At 42.7% G+C, this 18,394-nt stretch overlaps 1 protein-coding gene across 6 annotated transcripts in view; it reads right to left on the reverse strand.

The window, feature by feature from the left end:
• rpgrip1l (RPGRIP1 like) overlaps positions 1-18,394 on the reverse strand; it is a 303,409-nt gene that overhangs the window by 182,337 nt on the left and 102,678 nt on the right. For 5 of the 6 annotated variants that reach the window (XR_005461803.1, XM_038806727.1, XM_038806728.1 and 2 more), the window contains exons 11-13: positions 17,505-17,611; positions 17,191-17,241; positions 9,187-9,366 (exon numbers count right to left, since the gene is read on the reverse strand). Coding sequence is in view for 4 of the 6 variants with exons in the window: in XM_038806727.1 (XP_038662655.1) it covers positions 9,187-9,366; positions 17,191-17,241; positions 17,505-17,611 (338 nt within the window). In the remaining 2 variants the exon portion in view is untranslated. Of the gene's footprint in view, positions 1-9,186; positions 9,367-17,190; positions 17,242-17,504; positions 17,612-18,394 lie in introns of those variants that run through there. The other variant, XR_005461804.1, reaches the window with a different exon arrangement.

Below are 18,394 nucleotides of genomic sequence, written 5' to 3' on the forward strand. Positions count from 1 at the left end.
TGTCTTAGCAAGCAAGTTAAATCTATCTAGGTGTAGTGTAAATAAATTAGCTTTGTTCACTTTGAAGCCATCCTCATTCAGAAAGCAAAATTCATATGATACTAGGAGTAGAAATTGTAAGGTACCAGGTGTGCATGCTAAAGGTAAGTAGAAAGGTGCACCAAGAGATGGGAAGCTTGCAAAAAATATCCACGAAACAAAACTTGTAAAAAAATTCTAACCAGAGTCTGACTTCAACGACGATGTCGAAGCAAATCCCAGTCGAAGCAAGATGAAAGATCTGCAAACTCCGTAGCAATTTCGTACTTTGAGTAAAGTAGACATTAATTGGTGCAATTTCAAGCAGCAGTTTGAATTGTATATCCCTGCCCTAGACCTAGAAGCAGCCAGTGACAAACGAAAAATAGCACTGTATCTCACAGTGGCTGGTTCGCAAGCCCTTGAAATCTTTATCTCTTTCCAGTTTGAGGACGAGGCAGAGTTTTAAAAAAGTACGTCAAATTAATTTAAAAGTTTGACAAGCACTGCCAGTTGCAACAAAACAAAACATTTGGACGGTATGCATTCAGGTAAAGAGTGCAAAAAGCAGGTGAAATGCTTGACTGCTTCATAACGGATCTGAGACTTAAGCGCAGACATGTAATTTTTCGATTCACTTCTGCGAGATCAGATAGTCTACGGAGTAAAAAGTGATGAAAGGTTATTGTGACAGTCTGAAGCTAGAAAGCACAATTAGTATGTGTAGAGCAAGCGAACTTGCCAGAAATCAATTCTCAGAAATGTTGTTCGGAGAAAGTAGTGTAAAAATGAACAATGTGACCGACGCCATTAATGCAGTGGCGCACCTAAAAAAGAAACCTGCTCCAGACGACAGCCATTTTACAGCATGATATCACGAGCGTCATAATGTGTAAAAGATGTGGCAAAGCGTATCAGATCAAAAAATGCCCTGCATATGGAAAAATGTCACAAGCTTAACCACTATGCATCTCAATGTAGATCGGGAACAAATTTGCAGCAATTTAAAAAGCTTAGTACGTGAACAAAGGAAGAGCTGTGCAAGAAGTAAACATTAAAGAAAATGTTAAACCAGCTATCAAACCTGACTCAGAGGAAGATGAATTTGACTTAGAGGATTCCTTCTTTGTTGAAACAGTGGCAAGCATAGAAAACGCACATCAAAATATTACCAATTCGGAAACTATAAACCAGATTTCCATCGTGCAAAATACTGATAATTGGGCGATTCCTTTAACAATAAATGGAACCAACCTAAAGATGAAATTTGATACCGGAGCAAGAGCTAATCTCATTAATCAAACAGACATAGCCAGATTAAAGATAAAACCAGTGATTGACGAGAATGATTGTCAACTGCGAAATTATAATGGCAACTTGATAACCACAATGGGTACCTGCTATTTAACTGTTGAGGCCAAAGAGAAAAAGATTCTGATTAAGTCTGAGATAGTTGAACCAGAGATCATGTTACTTGGTGTTCAGTCATGTGAGATTCTGCAGCTCGTGAAACGCATTAAAGCTCGGACAGGATTTCATCCATTGGCAATGACCAGATTGAGGCAATTATTCAGATATTTCCTCATGTCTTTCATGGTATAGAAACACTATCATTTGAATACAAAATCCAGTTGAAAGCAAATGCCAAACCAGTAATTCATCTACCTAGGAGGGTATCAGCTCATTTGAGGGAACGCTTAAAAGTGGAACTTGAGCGTATGCAGCAGTTGGGGATAATCACCAAAGTGGAAGAACCAACTGACTGGGTCAGGTCTATGGTTTGTGTGAAGAAAGTCAATGGTGACCTGAGACTCTGTATCGATCCCAAAGATCTGAATCAGAATGATAAGCGGGAACACTACCCGATTCCTAAAAGGGAGGAAATTACTAGTGAAATGTCAGGTGCCAAGATCTTTACCAAGCTAGACGGATGCAGCGGTTTTTGGCAACTAAAGTTAGAAGATGCAAGTAAGAAACTCTGCGCATTTAACACACGTTTACTGGAGATACTGTTTCAATAGAATGCCTTTAGGGATTATTTCTGCTTCCGAAATTTTTCATCGCCGATGGAACAGATGGTTGAAGGTATCACAGGTTGAAGGTATGACACATGATGTCATCCATGTATGTGGATGACATCATTTGGTCATCAAATGAAGAGGAACATGATGCATGACTTCTGCAAGTCACAAAGTGAATTGAAAAGTTTGGTCTCAAACTGAACAGAGCCAAATGCCAATTTGGCATCTCCAGACAAATTTTCTTGGGTGATCAACCGTCAGTTCAAGGAGTTCAGCCAGACACTGAAAAGATTGCAGCAATTACCAGAATGTCATGTCCAAAAGAGAAAAACATGGTCCTAAGAATGCTAGGTATTGTCATTTTTTGGGCAAATTCATAACGAATATAGATCACGCACCATGGCACTAAAACAGCTTATCAGAAAGAATGTCACGTTCACTTGGTCTGATGAACACAACAGAGAGTGGTCTGATCTGAAAAGAGCACTCCAACAGTACCCGTCTGTTGTTCTTCGATCCCAAAAGCAATACAAAGATTTTGACAGATGCCAGCAAAGACGGCATAGGCGCAGTGCTGTTACAACAGGAAAGGGAAGGGATATGGCAACCAGTTGCATATGCCTCAAGAGTGATGACCCCAAACCGAGCAGCGCTAAGCGCAAATTGAAAAGGAGTGTTGGGTCGACTCACGGGTATGGACAAATTCCAGAACTACATGTATGGGTTACCCACATTCACAGTTGAAACTGATCATCGTCCTCTCATCTCAATTATAAAGAGGAATTTGAATGACTTGTCTCCACCACTACAGAAAATGGTCATGAAACTTCAAAGGTATGATTTTGAGCAAGTCTACACGCCAAGAAAGGAGATAGTTGTAGCTGATGCACTGTACGTGCAACTGATGATCCAGGGACGACAGACATCGTACAGATCATCGAAGCTCAAGCAACCTTCATTGAAGAGAACCTACCTGTGTCTGACAACAAGTCAAGATTGATTAAAGAAAAAACAAGTAAGGACAAAATTATCCAATCAGTGTTAAAGTACATGTGGGATGGTTGGCCCAAAGGAACTTGTTCCAACTACCGAAACATATGAGCAGAACTAAGTAGTGTAAATGGGTTCCTGCGCAGGCAAAATCGTATTATAATACTGACTTCTTTACGACAAATGATCCTCAGCAAGGTGCATGAAGGACATTTGGGATGGAAAAATGTAAAAGACGAGCTTGTGAGTCCATGTATTGGTTGCACAATGTGAAACATGTCAGAAGAACCAGTCCCATCAACAGAAAGAAGCACTGTCAATGCGCACAATTGTCACAACTTCATGGTCGAAAGTAGGCATTAATCTGTTTTTCTTTCAAGGCAATGAATACTTGTTAGTTATTGACTATTTTTCAAATTATCCTGAGGCAATCAAGCTACCAAACTCATATTCGAAGGCAGTCATCAAGGTTACGAAGGAAATATGTGCTAGGCATGGCATCCCATTCACCGTAATGAGTGACAATGAATATTTAAATTCGTTTTTATAGAACTTACAGTGCAGAAGGAGGCCCATCGAGTCTGCACCGGCCCTTGGAAAGAGCACCCTACTTAAGCCCACACCTCCACCCTATCCCCGTAACCCCACCTAACCTTTTTGGACACTAAGGACAATTTATCATGGCCAATCCAGCTAACCTGCACATCTTAGGCGAGGTTGTTTGGCAAGGTAGAGAATAGTCGTGTTATCAGGAGCTCTGTAATTAGAATCATAGTTTTAGTGAATCTGTAATCTTTTGCATCTTAGCAAACAAGTCAAATCTATTTAGTTGTAGTGTAAATAAATGAGCTTTTTTCATAACTTAGCTTGATGTTCTTTGTGAGACACTACATTTTGAAGCCATCCTCATTCAGAAAGCAAAGAACATCACAATTAAGACTTTCATTAACCTTCATGCCATTTGTTTTGCCCCCAAATTTTTTAAGTTGAAATGCTTGGAAGGAGATCGGGGGCTGGCTTCTCCACCGGCAGGATGCTCCATTTTGCCGGCAGCCTGGGGGTTTCCCGACAGCGTGGGGCTGCCCCACAATGGGAAACCCAATTGACTGGCCGGTGTAACGGAGCATCCCGCCGGCAGGGTGAAACAGAAATGTAGCACGGCGGGGTGGAGAATCCTGCCCCAGGATTAAAAGTGAGATACCTGACTGATTAGGGTTTCTGAGAGGTTTTGCACACCTATTTTTCTGCACTACATTGCCACAGCTGCAGTGAAAGCATAGTTCATTTTGGCACTTGTCATCAATAGAGGATCGTTTTTCCAAGAAAAGTGTGCTAGCAGATCTCAGTGGCATAACAATGAAATCTGAATACTATTTGATTTTTTTATGCTGTAAAGCTCCTTAGAAGCAACCCAATTAAAGCACAGCATTCTTTGCATGATATCCAATGAAAGAAATAAAAAAACACAAAATGCTAGAAATAATCACAGGTCAGGTCACATATGTGGAGAAAAACTGAGTTAATAGTTGGAATTTTCAGGTTGTTCATGCTGGTGGAATCTTCTGGTCCTGCCGACCGTGCACCCCTGCCGGTTTCCTGATTTGTGAGGGGTGCATTCAACGGGAAACACTATTGACAATGGTTGTGGCTGACCCGGAGCAGGTAAATGGGGCTTTTGAGGAGTTTTATGAGAGGTTGCATAGCTCGGACCTCCTGGGGATGAGTCGGATATTTTTGGAGGGGCTGGAGTTTCCCACATTGGCAGAGGAAGATAGTGCACGGTTGGAGGAACCAGCAGGGATCAAGGAGGTGCGGACGGCAGTAGGGAAGATGCAAGCGGGTAAAACACCTGGGCTAGATGGGTTCCGGTGGAATTTTATAAGAAGTTTTTGGACAGGCTTGGTGGAGATGTTTGACAACTTGGTAGCTAGAGGGGCGCGTCTGAATACGATGGCACAGGCATCTATTTCGCTGTTGTTAATAAAGGATAAGGTTCCAGTGGAGTGTGGGTCCTATTGCCCAATATCTACTGAATGTGGATACCAAGATTCTTGCCAAAGTGTTGCCGCTTCTGTTGGAGAAGTGCCTTCCGCAGGTGGTTGGGGAGGATCAGACGGGGTTTGTAAAGTGTTGGCAGTTGCCTCAAATGTGCGCCGCTTGTTAAACATGGTGCTCTCCCCATCAGATGGAGGGGAGCAGCAGGTGGCGGCGGATGCGGAGAAGGCATTTGATCGAGTAGAGTGGAGGTATTTGTTTGTGATGTTGGAAAAGTTTAGGATTGGGCTTAAGTTTGTGGCGTTGATCAAATTGATGTATGAGGAACTGAAGGCGGGTGTATGTACGAATGAGGTGAACTCGGGATATTTTCAGCTGCAGAGGGGAACGAGGCAGTGGTGTCCCATGTCCCCCCTTTTGTTTACTCTGGCAATAGAGCCCTTGGCCATTACTCTGAGGAGCTCAGATAAGTGGACGGGGATGGTGAGGTTGGGGGGGGTGGAGCATGGGGGGGGTGGAGCATAGGGGGGGTGGAGCATAGGGGGGTGGAGCATAGGGGGTCCCTGCATTTTGATGATTTTTTGTGGGATATTTCTTATACTGATGGTTCCCCACTCTATCTTACCACCAATTCTCTTGGCCCCTACACTGTCTCTACATTATCATACTGCTAGTTTGACAAGCTAAAATTTCCTCCAACTAAAGATTGAACAATCAAAGCTAATGTCTTCAGACTCATCACAAACCATGTTCTCTAGATACCGACCCCATCCCTCTGCCCGGCAACTATCTGAAGCTGAATCAGATTATTCACAATATTGGTATCATATTCGACCACAAGATGAGCTATTTCCCCCTCCGTCACATTGTCAGACATTGCCCTGGCCTCAGCTCATCTCCTGCTGAAACGTTCAGCCTTTATTACCTCCAGGATTGGTAATTCCAGTGCACTCCTGGCAGGCCTCCCACATTCTACCCCATGTAAGCTTGAAGTCCTATAAAGCTCTGCTGAACTGAGTCTGACTTGGACAAAGTCCTTCTCTCTGTGCTTACTAACCTGCATTGGTTCCTATTAAGCAAGGCCTCAAGTTCCTTGTTTTTAAATCCCACCATAGCCTTTCCACTTTATCTCCAGGTAATTTCTCTTCTCCAGCCTTCCACCTTCCAAGGTATCTTCTCTTGTCCAATTCTGCCTCCTGGACTATCTGATCTTAATTTACACCATCACTGGCAGCCACGCCGTCAGCTGCCAAAGGTTTAAAGTGTGTGAATTCCCTCCCTAAGCCTATGCGCTTTGTCCCCTTTCTTCCATTAAGACCCTCTTTAAAACTACCTTTATAACACTGTTTTGTGTTACTCAAAGAAAAATACAGAACAGGAACAGGCCCTTCGGCCCTCCAAGCCTGTCCCGGTCATGATACCAACCTTTGCCAAAACCCTCAGCACTTCCTTGTGCCATATCCCTCTATACCCATCCTATCCATGTAGTTGTCAAGATGCCTTTTGAACGCTGTTAATGTATCTGCTTTCACAACCTCCCCTGGCAACATGTTCCAGGCACTCACCACCCTCTGCGTAAAAAAACTCCCTCGAACATCTCCTCTAAACTTTGCCCCACAGACCTTAATCCCATGCCCCTTGTTGAGTGACCCCTCCACCCTGGAAGAGAGTGCCTGCCCATCCACTCTATCCATGCTCCTCATAATCTTGTAGACCTCTATCAGGTCATCCCTCAACCTCCGTCTTTCTAATGAAAACAGTCCGAGTCTATTCAGCCTCTCCACATATGCTTTCTTGACTACCTTGTCCACTTCTGTTGCCACCTTCAAAGATCTGTGGACCTGCATGTCTAGATCTCTCTGACTTTCTATATTCCTAAGAGTTTTACCATTTCCCCTCTATGTTAGACCTACCAAAATGCATTACCTCCCATTTGTCTGGATTAAACTCCATTTGCCATTTCTCTGCCCAAGTCTCCAACTGCTTTATCTTCTGACAATCCTCAACACTATCTGCCACTCCACCAACCTTGGTGTCATCCACAAACTTACTAATCAGACTGGCTACATTTTCCTCCAAATCGTTTATATACATCACAAACAACAGAGGCCCAAGCACCAAGGGAACACCACTAGTAACAACCTGCCATTCAGAAAAACACCCTTCTACTGCTACCCTTTGCCTTCTGTGGCCGAGCCAGTTCTCTATCCATCTTACCACCTCACATTTGATCCCGTGTGACTTCACCTTTTGTACCAGTCTACCATGAGGCACCTTGTCAAAGGCTTTATTGTAGTCCATGTAAACAACATTCACTGCCCTCCCCTCATCAATCATCTTTTGTTCGGATCCCAGCTCTGGGTCACTGACCGTGTGGATTTTGCACATTCTTCTCGTAATTGCATGGGTTTCGCCCAAAGAAATGCAGGTTAGGTGGATTGGCCACACTAAATTGCCCCTTAATTAGAAAAAAAATAATTGGGTACTCTAAGTTTTAAAAAGAAAATCATCTTTGTCACCTCCTCAAAAAACTCAATTAAGTGAGTGCGGCATGACCTTCCCTTCACAAAACCATGCTGTCTAGCGCTTATGAGTCCATTTGTTTCCAAATGGTTATAAATCCTGTCCCTGAGAATTCTCTCCAATAATTTACCTTCTACCGACGTGAGGCTCACCTGCCTTTAGGTGTCAAGTTTTGTTTTAGAATGCTTCAGTGAAGTATATTGTAAATTTCATTATGTGAAAGGTACCATATAAATAAGAGTTGTTTGTCCTGTTTGTTTGTTTTTGAAAGGAAACCAATGAAAATAAATTAGCAAGGATGGGACTTGGTGTGGGATTGCACAACAGTGGAATTTATCCAAATTGGAGTTTGTGAAGGGGAATCGTTGGATTGGCAAGGAGATGTGTTAAAGAATTCATGTCTGGGGGTGAGAAAGTGTAGGGGGCTTAACTGGAATTAACAATTTGTTCTGACCTCCTCATCAACTTTGGTCTTTAAACATTCTAACCACTTTAATGACAATGGTTTGATCTGTGACATCACAATAGATACCATGTCAGCACTTCATCAGGATCAATCCATCAGGAGCTTGAACAGCTCTCGTTGACAGTAAAGAGTACCAAACTCACTGTCAAAGGAATGGTGAATGAAATATCAGTCAATAATGGTATTAAAACATAGTTATCTTATTTCAGAATGTAACCCTTGACCATCATCGTTGCTGAGACGTTTCCAAGACAGTCAGCAGAAATCAGATCTTTTCACAACTGCGTGATAATATTGTTATTAGTTCAAAGTTGGTTGTATGCAACAAATTCAGACAATAGGTTAAGAAAAGCAAACCACAAGCAAATGATCCTTTTTCCATTCCTGGCATTGCGATTCACTGTTCCCGTGGCAACGCATCCCCACCCAGAGGTTTTCCAGCAGTGTGGGGTGGCTTCAACGGAAAATCCCAGTGACAAGCAGTGGGAGTAGTGGATCCTGCCACCAGGGAATGGCATGCTGCCGAGAAACACAGGGCTGGGGGAACTGGAGAATCCAGCCCAACATTTCATTAATTTGTGAACAAACAAATAGTTTTAGGAGAAATGCTGTAGCACCCTCCAGTGAATCTCTGCTGAAAATCAAAATATGAAATCAGAAACAGTCACTTAGCCCTCCTTTTTCTTGGCCCATCACGTCAAACTTCCTGTAGATCCCTGTTCCTTTGTTCTTAATTCCTATCTCTCTCCAATTTCTCAGTCAACTTCTCCTCTGACCTTGCCAAGCTCACCTTAGTTATGAGAACATGTCGTGCTCCCATGTCCCTTTTCTACTAAACTACCGATCACCCAACATCCTCTCCTGGTTCCTATGCTGATTGTAAATAGTTATCTCTCCTCCAACGCTTTTTAAAACTGATATCATTATCTCTTTCCTCAAAAAAAAACAATACTAAATCACTCGTCTTTCTAAACTTCCTCATCTCCATCCTTATTTTGCTCTTCAAATCAATTGGACATGTTGTCTGTTCACAATTCCGTGCCCTTCTCACCTGTAACTCCCTATTTGGATATTCTAAACCAGATTCCAGCCTTCTGGCTCATACCTTTACAGCATGATTCCACATAATTCATCAATGTATTCGAGGTACCCGTTTCAAATAGAGACAATTACCTGGTAGTCTTTATTAATCTTGTACTGCATAAGTAACATATTTCTTGTCTTTTCAAGTTCTTGAATGGTTTCTGCATGCATTGCCTGAAGTTCTCTCACAGAGTTCTCCAAATCTTTATTAATGTCGTCCTCCACTTTCTCCAGGAATTCAAGATTTCCATTCTTCTGATGCTTACGAACCTGCAATAAAGGGAAAAATACATGACTGGTATAAATACATTTTCTCTTCCAGCTTTCTCCACCTCAAAACAAATACAAAATCTACAATACAGCTGACTAACTGTAAAATAATGTGCTGAAAAGTTACCAGTTGGGCTTATTGGCATATATTTTTGCCTTTCGTGGCTCAACAATATTTATCATTTTCCTGAAGTTTGTCCGAACATTTTTATATCACCACTAGGTTATAATTCTGTCCTGTCCTTCATACTCCCAAAATATCCTTCTGAGCTTTGTTCCTGAAAGTAGAAGAACTGGATTTTATGTTTCTGAGGAGTCGGGAGCTGGGGGTTAGCTTAGGTAGTGCAGTGGAAAGTTAGAATTAAATGCTGACCTTTTAACCCAGACACTACATTACCATGTAATTTCTGACTTTTTTGACCAATTTGTGCAAGTCGTGTGATGACGATCCACATTGAATTGATTTCAACTAACGGTATTAAAAGACAATTAAATTGTGTAATTCTATAAATTTGGGGTTGGGAGCACGATAGAACCACCAACTTCTTGAGGGCAGCACTGTAGGCCTTGTTGGCAAAACCCACATCTCACTAAAGAATATTTTTTTTAAATGGCAAAATGTAGTCTTGCATGTGTGCTGCTAGAAGCCTGCAGGGAGACACCCTTCCCAAATAATGGGGGGAAGGAGCTTGATGGTGAAATAAAGTTGGCATGGGTGGAGGTTGTTATCATGAAATCAGCCCCATAAAGGTAGTACCATGGTTCTGAATTCAATGCTGATAGCGGTTCATTTACTTCATCAGGGCAGGAAAGGGGAATAAAATGTCGCATTCACCTACATTCTGATGTGTTTATCATTCCAAACCCCTCATCCTGCCTATTCCAGCACAACATTCCTCACAACCTACCTTGCAGGTATACCCATCCTTCTCCATCTCTGCACTTCCTCACATCCCCATATGTCCATCCACCACTGACACTCACCCTTATCTTTATGTAATGTCATGCTTCTTCCTGGTCACCCTCAGCAAATCCTTTCCATCCATCCATATAACAAACACCATTACTATTCCTCATAGATCTCTTTTTTTCCCTCCTTGGAGGAAAAGACGCAGAAAATAAGGGAGCAAAAGTGGCCTTGAGCCATTGCGCAGCCACCAGCTGAAGAAGTGATGGTATTAATCATTAGTGGAACTTTGTGTGCTTGGCCATTGGAAATTGTGAGATGAGGACTTCCCAGCTAGCTAGTGCCAGAATTAAATACAAGACAGCCACATGGCATTCACATTCACTCAAGTTGACTTGATGCCAGCAGAGAATGAAATATGATCATATCTACAATGATTATTTTTTCTTTTTATAAATAAATTTAGAATACCAATTCTATTTTTCCAAATAAGGGGCAATTTAGCGTGGCCAGTCCACCTACCCGGCACATCTTTGGGTTGTGGGGGTGAGACCCACACGGACACGAGGAGAATGTGCAAACTCCACATGGACAGTTACCTGGGGCCGGGATCGAACCCTGGTCCTTGGCACTGTGAGGCAGCAGTGCTAACCACTACACCACCGTGCCACCATGTGTGTAATGATTATTTAAGATATTCTTATCTGGACAGTTCTAATTTATGTCTTTAATCTTTTACAGGGCATTCAGGTGTACCACTAGACAATGACTCTTCAGAGGAAGTCATTCTCTCGGTGCAACTTCACAAGATTCCTAAAACCAAAACAGGATCAGATATTCAAAAAAACTATGGGGGCTTCTCAAAGGGATGTTTGGTTTTTTGAAGGATTGTTTTGTGGTGGGGAAATGGTGGGCAGGAGAAATGTAGGGACTTTTCCATATGGTTGTCAGATGGGTGGACTGGTGAAAACTCAAGAAAATTGTACTAATGAGGAAATCGTGAGCAGCATGTGCACTGACTACATCGCAGTCCCCTCCTCAGAACCATCTGAAGGGACCCTGTGCCTTCTTTCTCCTACATGTTCAAACCTTTTTGCTTTGCACTGTTGAGTAGAGCGCAGCACAACACAACCATTCTGGATACTGTAGCTGGTGCATACTGAAATGTGCCACCAAATGTGTCCAGGCTCCTGACATCTTCAATGTGCCGATGGCTTGTTCAATCATAATAGTTGTCATATGGTTTTCATTGATGACATCTGTGAGGAACTCAACCAATCACATTTTAAGTGGGTATCTCCAGTCATGGGTATCTCAAGTTTCTGAGCAGTCAGCTAACCTGCTTCGAGTTGCAAAGAGTTTTCAGGAAGGGTGGGCTGGCTGGTTGCAAGATGAAAGCATCATGGCAGCTTCATCTTGCACTCATCTGCATAGAAATCTTATTCACCTGCATAAACATATTATTAACACCAGCTGCACACAGATGGAGTGGAAGACCTTGTGGTTGATAAATTGTGGATGATTTACAGGTAACTTTATTGCCACATACACACAGTTGATGATGCCCTGCTCCTGTGGGAATCTGCACTACTGACTGACATCTATCAGTGGCAAAGATGGCAAAATTACCTGCCCGAACAAACAAGCTATCAGTCATTTGCATTTCTGGATCGCTAATTATTAAGTCTTGCAAATGTCTCTGGCAGAGCCCTGAAAGATTGTAGAGGCCAGGAAGTTGAAGTGACTTTGACAACCATGAGTATAGCATAGCCCCCAAATCTACTTGGCAGCAAGTCTTGTTCCAGCAGGTTGCAAATACCTGCCATGACCTGACGCATGACGCTGAGCTTCCCTAGATACTATTCTTCTGACATGTTGAGGGAGCTGATCCTTTTTCTGCATATTCGGTGTAGCTTCTTCTCTACTGATGCCCTTGCTTTATATCTGCAGGTTTGTAAGCATGAAGCTAATTATCCTTGCACTGAGTGGCTTGCTAGAGGCCAAAGAACAGAGTACCTCTTCAGACGATTTCAAGAAGAATGTGATGCAGTCAGTGCATATGCAGCCTGGGATTTTCTCATTATTGCAAAGTTCTCTGAGTTTCCATCAGTCCAGCCATCTGACAATGACATGCAAAAGTCAACCATGTTGCTGTGTGTCTGGGATCACAGCGAGGCCTGATCAGGCAAGGATGGCAGCTTTCCTTACCACAGGGCAATAGCGAATCAGATAGGTTTTTATTAACCATGATAGTTTCATAGCCGTCATTAGTGGGACAAGCTTTCAATGTCTGAATTTATTGAATTTAAATTCCACCAACTGCTGTGGTGAAATTTGAACCCGTTTCCCCAGATCATGAGCATGGGCCTCTGGATTCCTAGTCTAGTGACAGTATCTTTATGGCACTGTATCCCCAAAGTTGTCAAAGGTACCTCCCAGCACAAGTATTGGTTGGGAGTTAAACTGGAGGATTTATTTTGTAGGGGGGGGGGCCTTGGAAGGGTGAGTCCAGGGAGGAGGAACTGTTTTTTTTCCCTCAGTAATAGGAAGGGGGGGGAAGAAGAGCGAGAGCGAGAGAGAGCTTGAAGCATGGATTGGTGTGGGACGACGATGTTATGGCCATTACAGAGATGTGGCTATTACAGGGGCAGGAATGGTTGTTGGAGGATCCGGGGTTTAGATGTTTCAGTAAGAATAGGGAAGGTGGTAAAATAGGTGGGGGAGTAGCAATTAATCAAGGATAGTATTATGGCTGCAGAAAGGCAGTTTGAGGGGGATCTGTCTACTGAGGTAGTGTGGGCTGAAGTTAGAAATAGGAAAGGAGCAACCACTTTGTTAGGAGTTTTCTATAGGCCCCCAAACAGTTACAGAGATGTGGAGGAAAAGATAGCAATGCAGATTTTGGATAGGTGCGGTAATCACAGGGTAGTTGTCATGGGTGACTTTAACTTTCCAAATATTGATTGGAACCACTATAATTTGAACAGTTTGGATGGGGCTGTTTTTATCCAGTGTGTGCAGGAGGGTTTCCTCACACAATATGTGGATAGACTGACAAGAGGAAGGGCCACATTGGATTTGTGGGACATTGGTTGTGGGAGAGCACTTTGGAGATAGTGACCACAATTAAGTGACTTTCACAATAGCAATGGAGAGGGATAGGAACATACGGCAGGGCAAGGTTTATAACTGGGGGAAGGGTAATTATGATGCGATTAGGCAAGAATTGGGGCGCATAAGATGGAAACAGGAACTGTCAGGAATAGGCACAATTGAGATGTGGAGCTTGTTCAAGGAGCAAATACTGTGTGTCCTTGATATATATGTCCCTGTCAGGCAGGGAGGAAATGGTCGAGTGAGGGAACCATTGTTTACAATAGAAGCTGAATGTCTTGTCAAGAGGAAGAAGGGGGCTATGCAAGGATGAGAAAACAAGGTTCGGTTAGGGCACTTGAGGGATACAAGATAGCTGGGAAGGATCTCAAGAAAGGGCTTAGGAGAGCTAGGAGGGGGTATGAGAAGCCCTTGGTGGGTAGGATCAAGGAAAACCCCAAGGCTTTTTACACTTATGTGAGGAATAAAAGAATGACCGAGGTGAAGTTAGGGCCGGTCAAGGACAGTAGTGGGAACGTGTGCATGGAGTCTGAAGATATAGTAGAGTCCCTAAATGAATACTTTTCTTCAGTGTTCACAAAGGAGAGGGGCCATGTTGTTGAGGAGGATAGTGCGATACAGGCTGGTAGGCTGGAGGAGAAGATATTTGGAAGGAAGATGTGTTAGAAATTTTGAGAAGCCTAAGGATAGATAAGTCCCCTGGGCCTGTTGGGATATATCCTAGGATTCTTTGGGAGGCGAGGGATGAGATTGAAGAGCCTTTGGCTTTGATCTTTATGTCCTCACTGTCGACAGGAATAGTGCCAGAAGACTGGAGAGAGGCAAATGTTGTCCCCTTGTTCAAGAAAGGGAATAGGCATAACCCTGGGAATTCTTGGCTGGTTATCTTCGGTCATAGATAAATTATTAGAAAGGGTCCTGAGGGATAGGATTGATGATCATTTGGAAAGATACAGCTTAATCCAGGATAGTCAGCACGGATTTGTGACGGTAAGTCCTGCCTCACAAGTTTGATTGTATTCTTTGAGGAGGTAACTAAGTACATAGATGAAGGTAGAGTAGTTGATGTCGTATACATGGATTTTAGTAAGGCGTTTGATAAGGTGCCCCATGGTTGGCTCATGCAGAAAGTAAGGAGGCATGGGAAAGGCATGGGAAGTAAGAGGGAAATTTGGCCGATTGGATCAGTAACTGGCTATCATATAGAAGACAGAGGGTGTGGTAGATGGTAAATTTTCATCCTGGAGCCCAGTCACCAACGGTGTACCACAGGGATCAGCGCTGCGTCCTCTGCTATTTGTGATTTTTATCAATGACTTGGATGATGGAGTTGAAGTTTGGGTTAGTAAATTTGCTGATGACATCAAGATTGGTGCACTAGTGGATAAGGTGGAGGGCTGTTGTAGGCTGCAAAGAGACATTGATAGGATGCAGAGCTGGGCTGATAAGTGGCAGATGGAGTTTAACCCTGATAAGTGTGAGGTGATTCATTTTGGTAGGACAAATTTGAATGCGGATTACAGGGTTAACGGCAGGGTTCTGAAGAATGTGGAGGAGCAGAGAGATCTCGGAGTTCATGTCCATAGATCTCTGAAAGTTGCCACCCAAGTGGATAGAGCCGTGAAGAAAGCCTGTGCTAACACAATAGTATGTTAGCATTTATTAACAGGGAGATTGAGTTTAAGAGCCGTGAGGTTATGCTGCAACTGTACAAGACTTCGGTTAGACCACATTTGGAGTATTGTGTGCAGTTCTGGTCACCTCATTATAGGAAGGATGCAAAGGATGCAAAAGGAGATTTACCAGGGTGCAAAGGAGATTTACCAGGATGCTGCCTGGATTGGAGGGTAGGTCTTATAAGGAAAGTTTGAGGGAGCTCAGGCTTTTCTCATTGGAGCGAAGGAGGATGAGAGGTGCTTATTTGAGGTGCATAAGATGATGAGAGGGATAGACAGAGTGGACGTTCAGCAACTTTTTCCTCGGATGGATGTAGCTGTTACAAGGGGGCATACATGTAAGGTTCATGGTGGAAGATATAGGAGGGATACTAGAGGTAGTTTCTTTACTCAGAGATTGGTTGGGGCGTGGAACGCACTCCCAGCTATGGCAGTGGAGTCGGACACTTTAGGAACTTTCAAACGGTTATTGGATAGGTATATGGAGTGCACTAGAACGATTGGGAGTAGGTTGATTTGATCTTAGTTTCAGACTAGTTTGGCACAACATCGTGGGCCGAAGGACCTGTACTGTGCTTTCCACTTCTTTGTTCTATTAACATTTCCTGGGGAACTGTACATAATCATTTGCATCAACCCAGCCACCTCCCGACCTTCCAACTTCCGCTGATATCCCAAGTAGACTAACCTATGATTTCACCTGACCCTACAACTCCCCTCCAATCCCGTCTAGCCCTTTTGTGCCACCCACCTTGACATGACAACTCCCACTCTAACTCCTGACTCCCAACCTGGACCCTCTGACTCTCCCCCCCCCCCCCTCCTCATTCTCCCCCCCCCCCCATCTCCCCAACTAGAACTCACCACTCCTACCTGCCATGCCACACTACCCACCTTGCTACATTACCAAGCTAGCACCCTATCCATGTTGCCACCGACCTATTGCCTTGCCACACCCAGCAAGCATGCTACCCACCCAGGCACCTCCCATCCTATCCACCTTGCACCCTATCTACACTCTTACCTATCACCCTGCAACTTCACCCAGCTGGCATTCTAGCTAAAATGCCACTCTAACCACCTACTTACTATCCTGCCACCCTACCCTACCCACCCAGTCACCTTTCCAGCCTACCACCCACCCACCACACTATCCATCCCGCCACCCTACCACTCACCTCAGTCACTCTTATTCACTAACATACTGAGAATCTAGTTAAATGCCCCAAAGTTTTTCAATGCATTTGTGAATGAAGATTTAGCAATATTGGCTTCCACAGACTATCCTGCCCTCTGAAGTAAGCACCTCAAACAGGTACATACTGCATCTTGAAGTTGGCCTGATTCAAAATCTGGGTGATAAATACGGAGCTTAGGTGCAAGTTAGAAGAAAGGAGCAGAGGGACAATGTAATGGTGATTGCCAATCCTTGGGTACTTCAGCTCAAAGCCTTTCATGCAAATGGGCTAGTAAGCAGTTGTGAGGTATCAGTACTTATTGTCATATTTCACTGTCATGACTTCAGCCCCCTTAATTGCCACAATGGTTTCACCTTGCTTTCACTGGCAAGTTTGGAGAAGCCTGGGAAAACTGTGGACCCAGGTTAAATTGTAAATATTGTTCTAAATGACTGATTAATGTATTGAAATTGACAATTTGGCTTTCTCATAAGGGTTGCTCACCCTAACGTAATGCAGTTAAATGCAGAAATGGGTGGGATAGAGCTGGCTTCCTGATATGTTGACAATCTCCATTCTTATAACCTTCCAGAGTCATGTTTGCCTGTTGAAATTCAACCAAATGCTCAACAATATTAATAAACATATTATATATGTATTATATACATATATGCAAATACTTCTGGGTGTGAACTAATTAAACTTTGTTGTAAGGGTGAAATATTAACACGGCATAAATAAACTTCATATTGCTCTGCTCTGACATTATACTCCCGGCTCTTTCTGACATTTTCATATGTTTGAGTAAGCAACATAGCCACTTGAAGGTTCACCAATGAATTTGCCTCTTAAAATGCTAGTCACTCCAATCAGGGCATGTGAGGGTCAGATTATTATTAGACCACAGAGAAGGCACAAATTGGAAAATGGCTCAACTTCTTTGCATTACCTTTATGAGCATCAGTGCTTCGCTGAGTTCAGTCACATCAATATCACTTTCCTGAAATTAAAACGGTCAATAAAGGGCATTATTAACTGGAAATGAATAATACAGGGATAACTAAAAAGTGACATACTAGATTCTCACAAAGTATGACATTTGGCTTGAATATCATGAATAAATCAACTATCACATTTTACATTCTTTTTTTCCAAGGTTTGATGATGCAGAAAGCTGGTGTACTTATGCCATGCATAAAACATTTTGAGCATACCGTTGTCACATTCTGACAGATATAAATTCAGTTCAGGTAAGTATCTTACTTTGGTGAAGAACTTCATACGTTCTTTTAGTTCATCCAGCTGTTGCTTGTGTTCCAGATAGTGCAGTTGGAGCTCTTTGTTCTCCTGGGAGAGTCGCTCATTTTGTTCTGACATCCATTGTACATTAAATGGAAACAATGGGAAAACAAAACCAGGCGACAATGCGTTAAAATAAATACATAAAAAAGACAGTATCTAATAACAGCATGGCCAAGTGAAATCAAGAGAGGCATGCACCCAGTTTTTGTCCTGAAATGCTTAACATTTAACATTTTCCAGAATTCCTGAGAAAAATCGTGATAAAAATGCTCTTCAGAAACCGGTTTACAAATGTGTTACAGATAGATGGAAAAAAAATCCTTCAAGGATTTTGTGGTAATTTACCATTTGTTAAGGTGAGTTGTTTCCAACATTACAACAATGACTAGTCTTCAGAAATACTCCATTGGCTGTAAAGTGCTTTGAAGCATCTAGTGGTCATGAAAAGTGCTGGATAAATGTACATTTGTATAGTGATTGGAAAATTCTTTCACATGTAAATGACAACAGGGATTTTAGGATTACGGATTATTCATCTCTGGTTTAAACCTCGTTCACCCTAACACAATGATCATGAACATTTTTTTGAAAGGCCTTGAAATTACAGTATAGTTGTCTTGATTTGCTGTCTACCTACAATGAATTGATAGTTACAAAAAAGTCATAATCACCCAGTTCATGATTCATATTAATATCCGAGGTAATTTTGTTTGTAATTAAAATGCTGGACTTTGGAAATTGCCAGAACACTTCAAATAATGACAGTTCAAAGAGTTCCACGGGGACCTATGAGGTCAAAGGTAGGAGAGTAAAGCCTAAAAACAACAGGTGGCCTTCATTTAGGTGGGGAG

This window comes from Scyliorhinus canicula, chromosome 9, assembly GCF_902713615.1.
Source record: "Scyliorhinus canicula chromosome 9, sScyCan1.1, whole genome shotgun sequence".
Classification (NCBI taxonomy): Eukaryota; Metazoa; Chordata; class Chondrichthyes; order Carcharhiniformes; family Scyliorhinidae; genus Scyliorhinus; species Scyliorhinus canicula.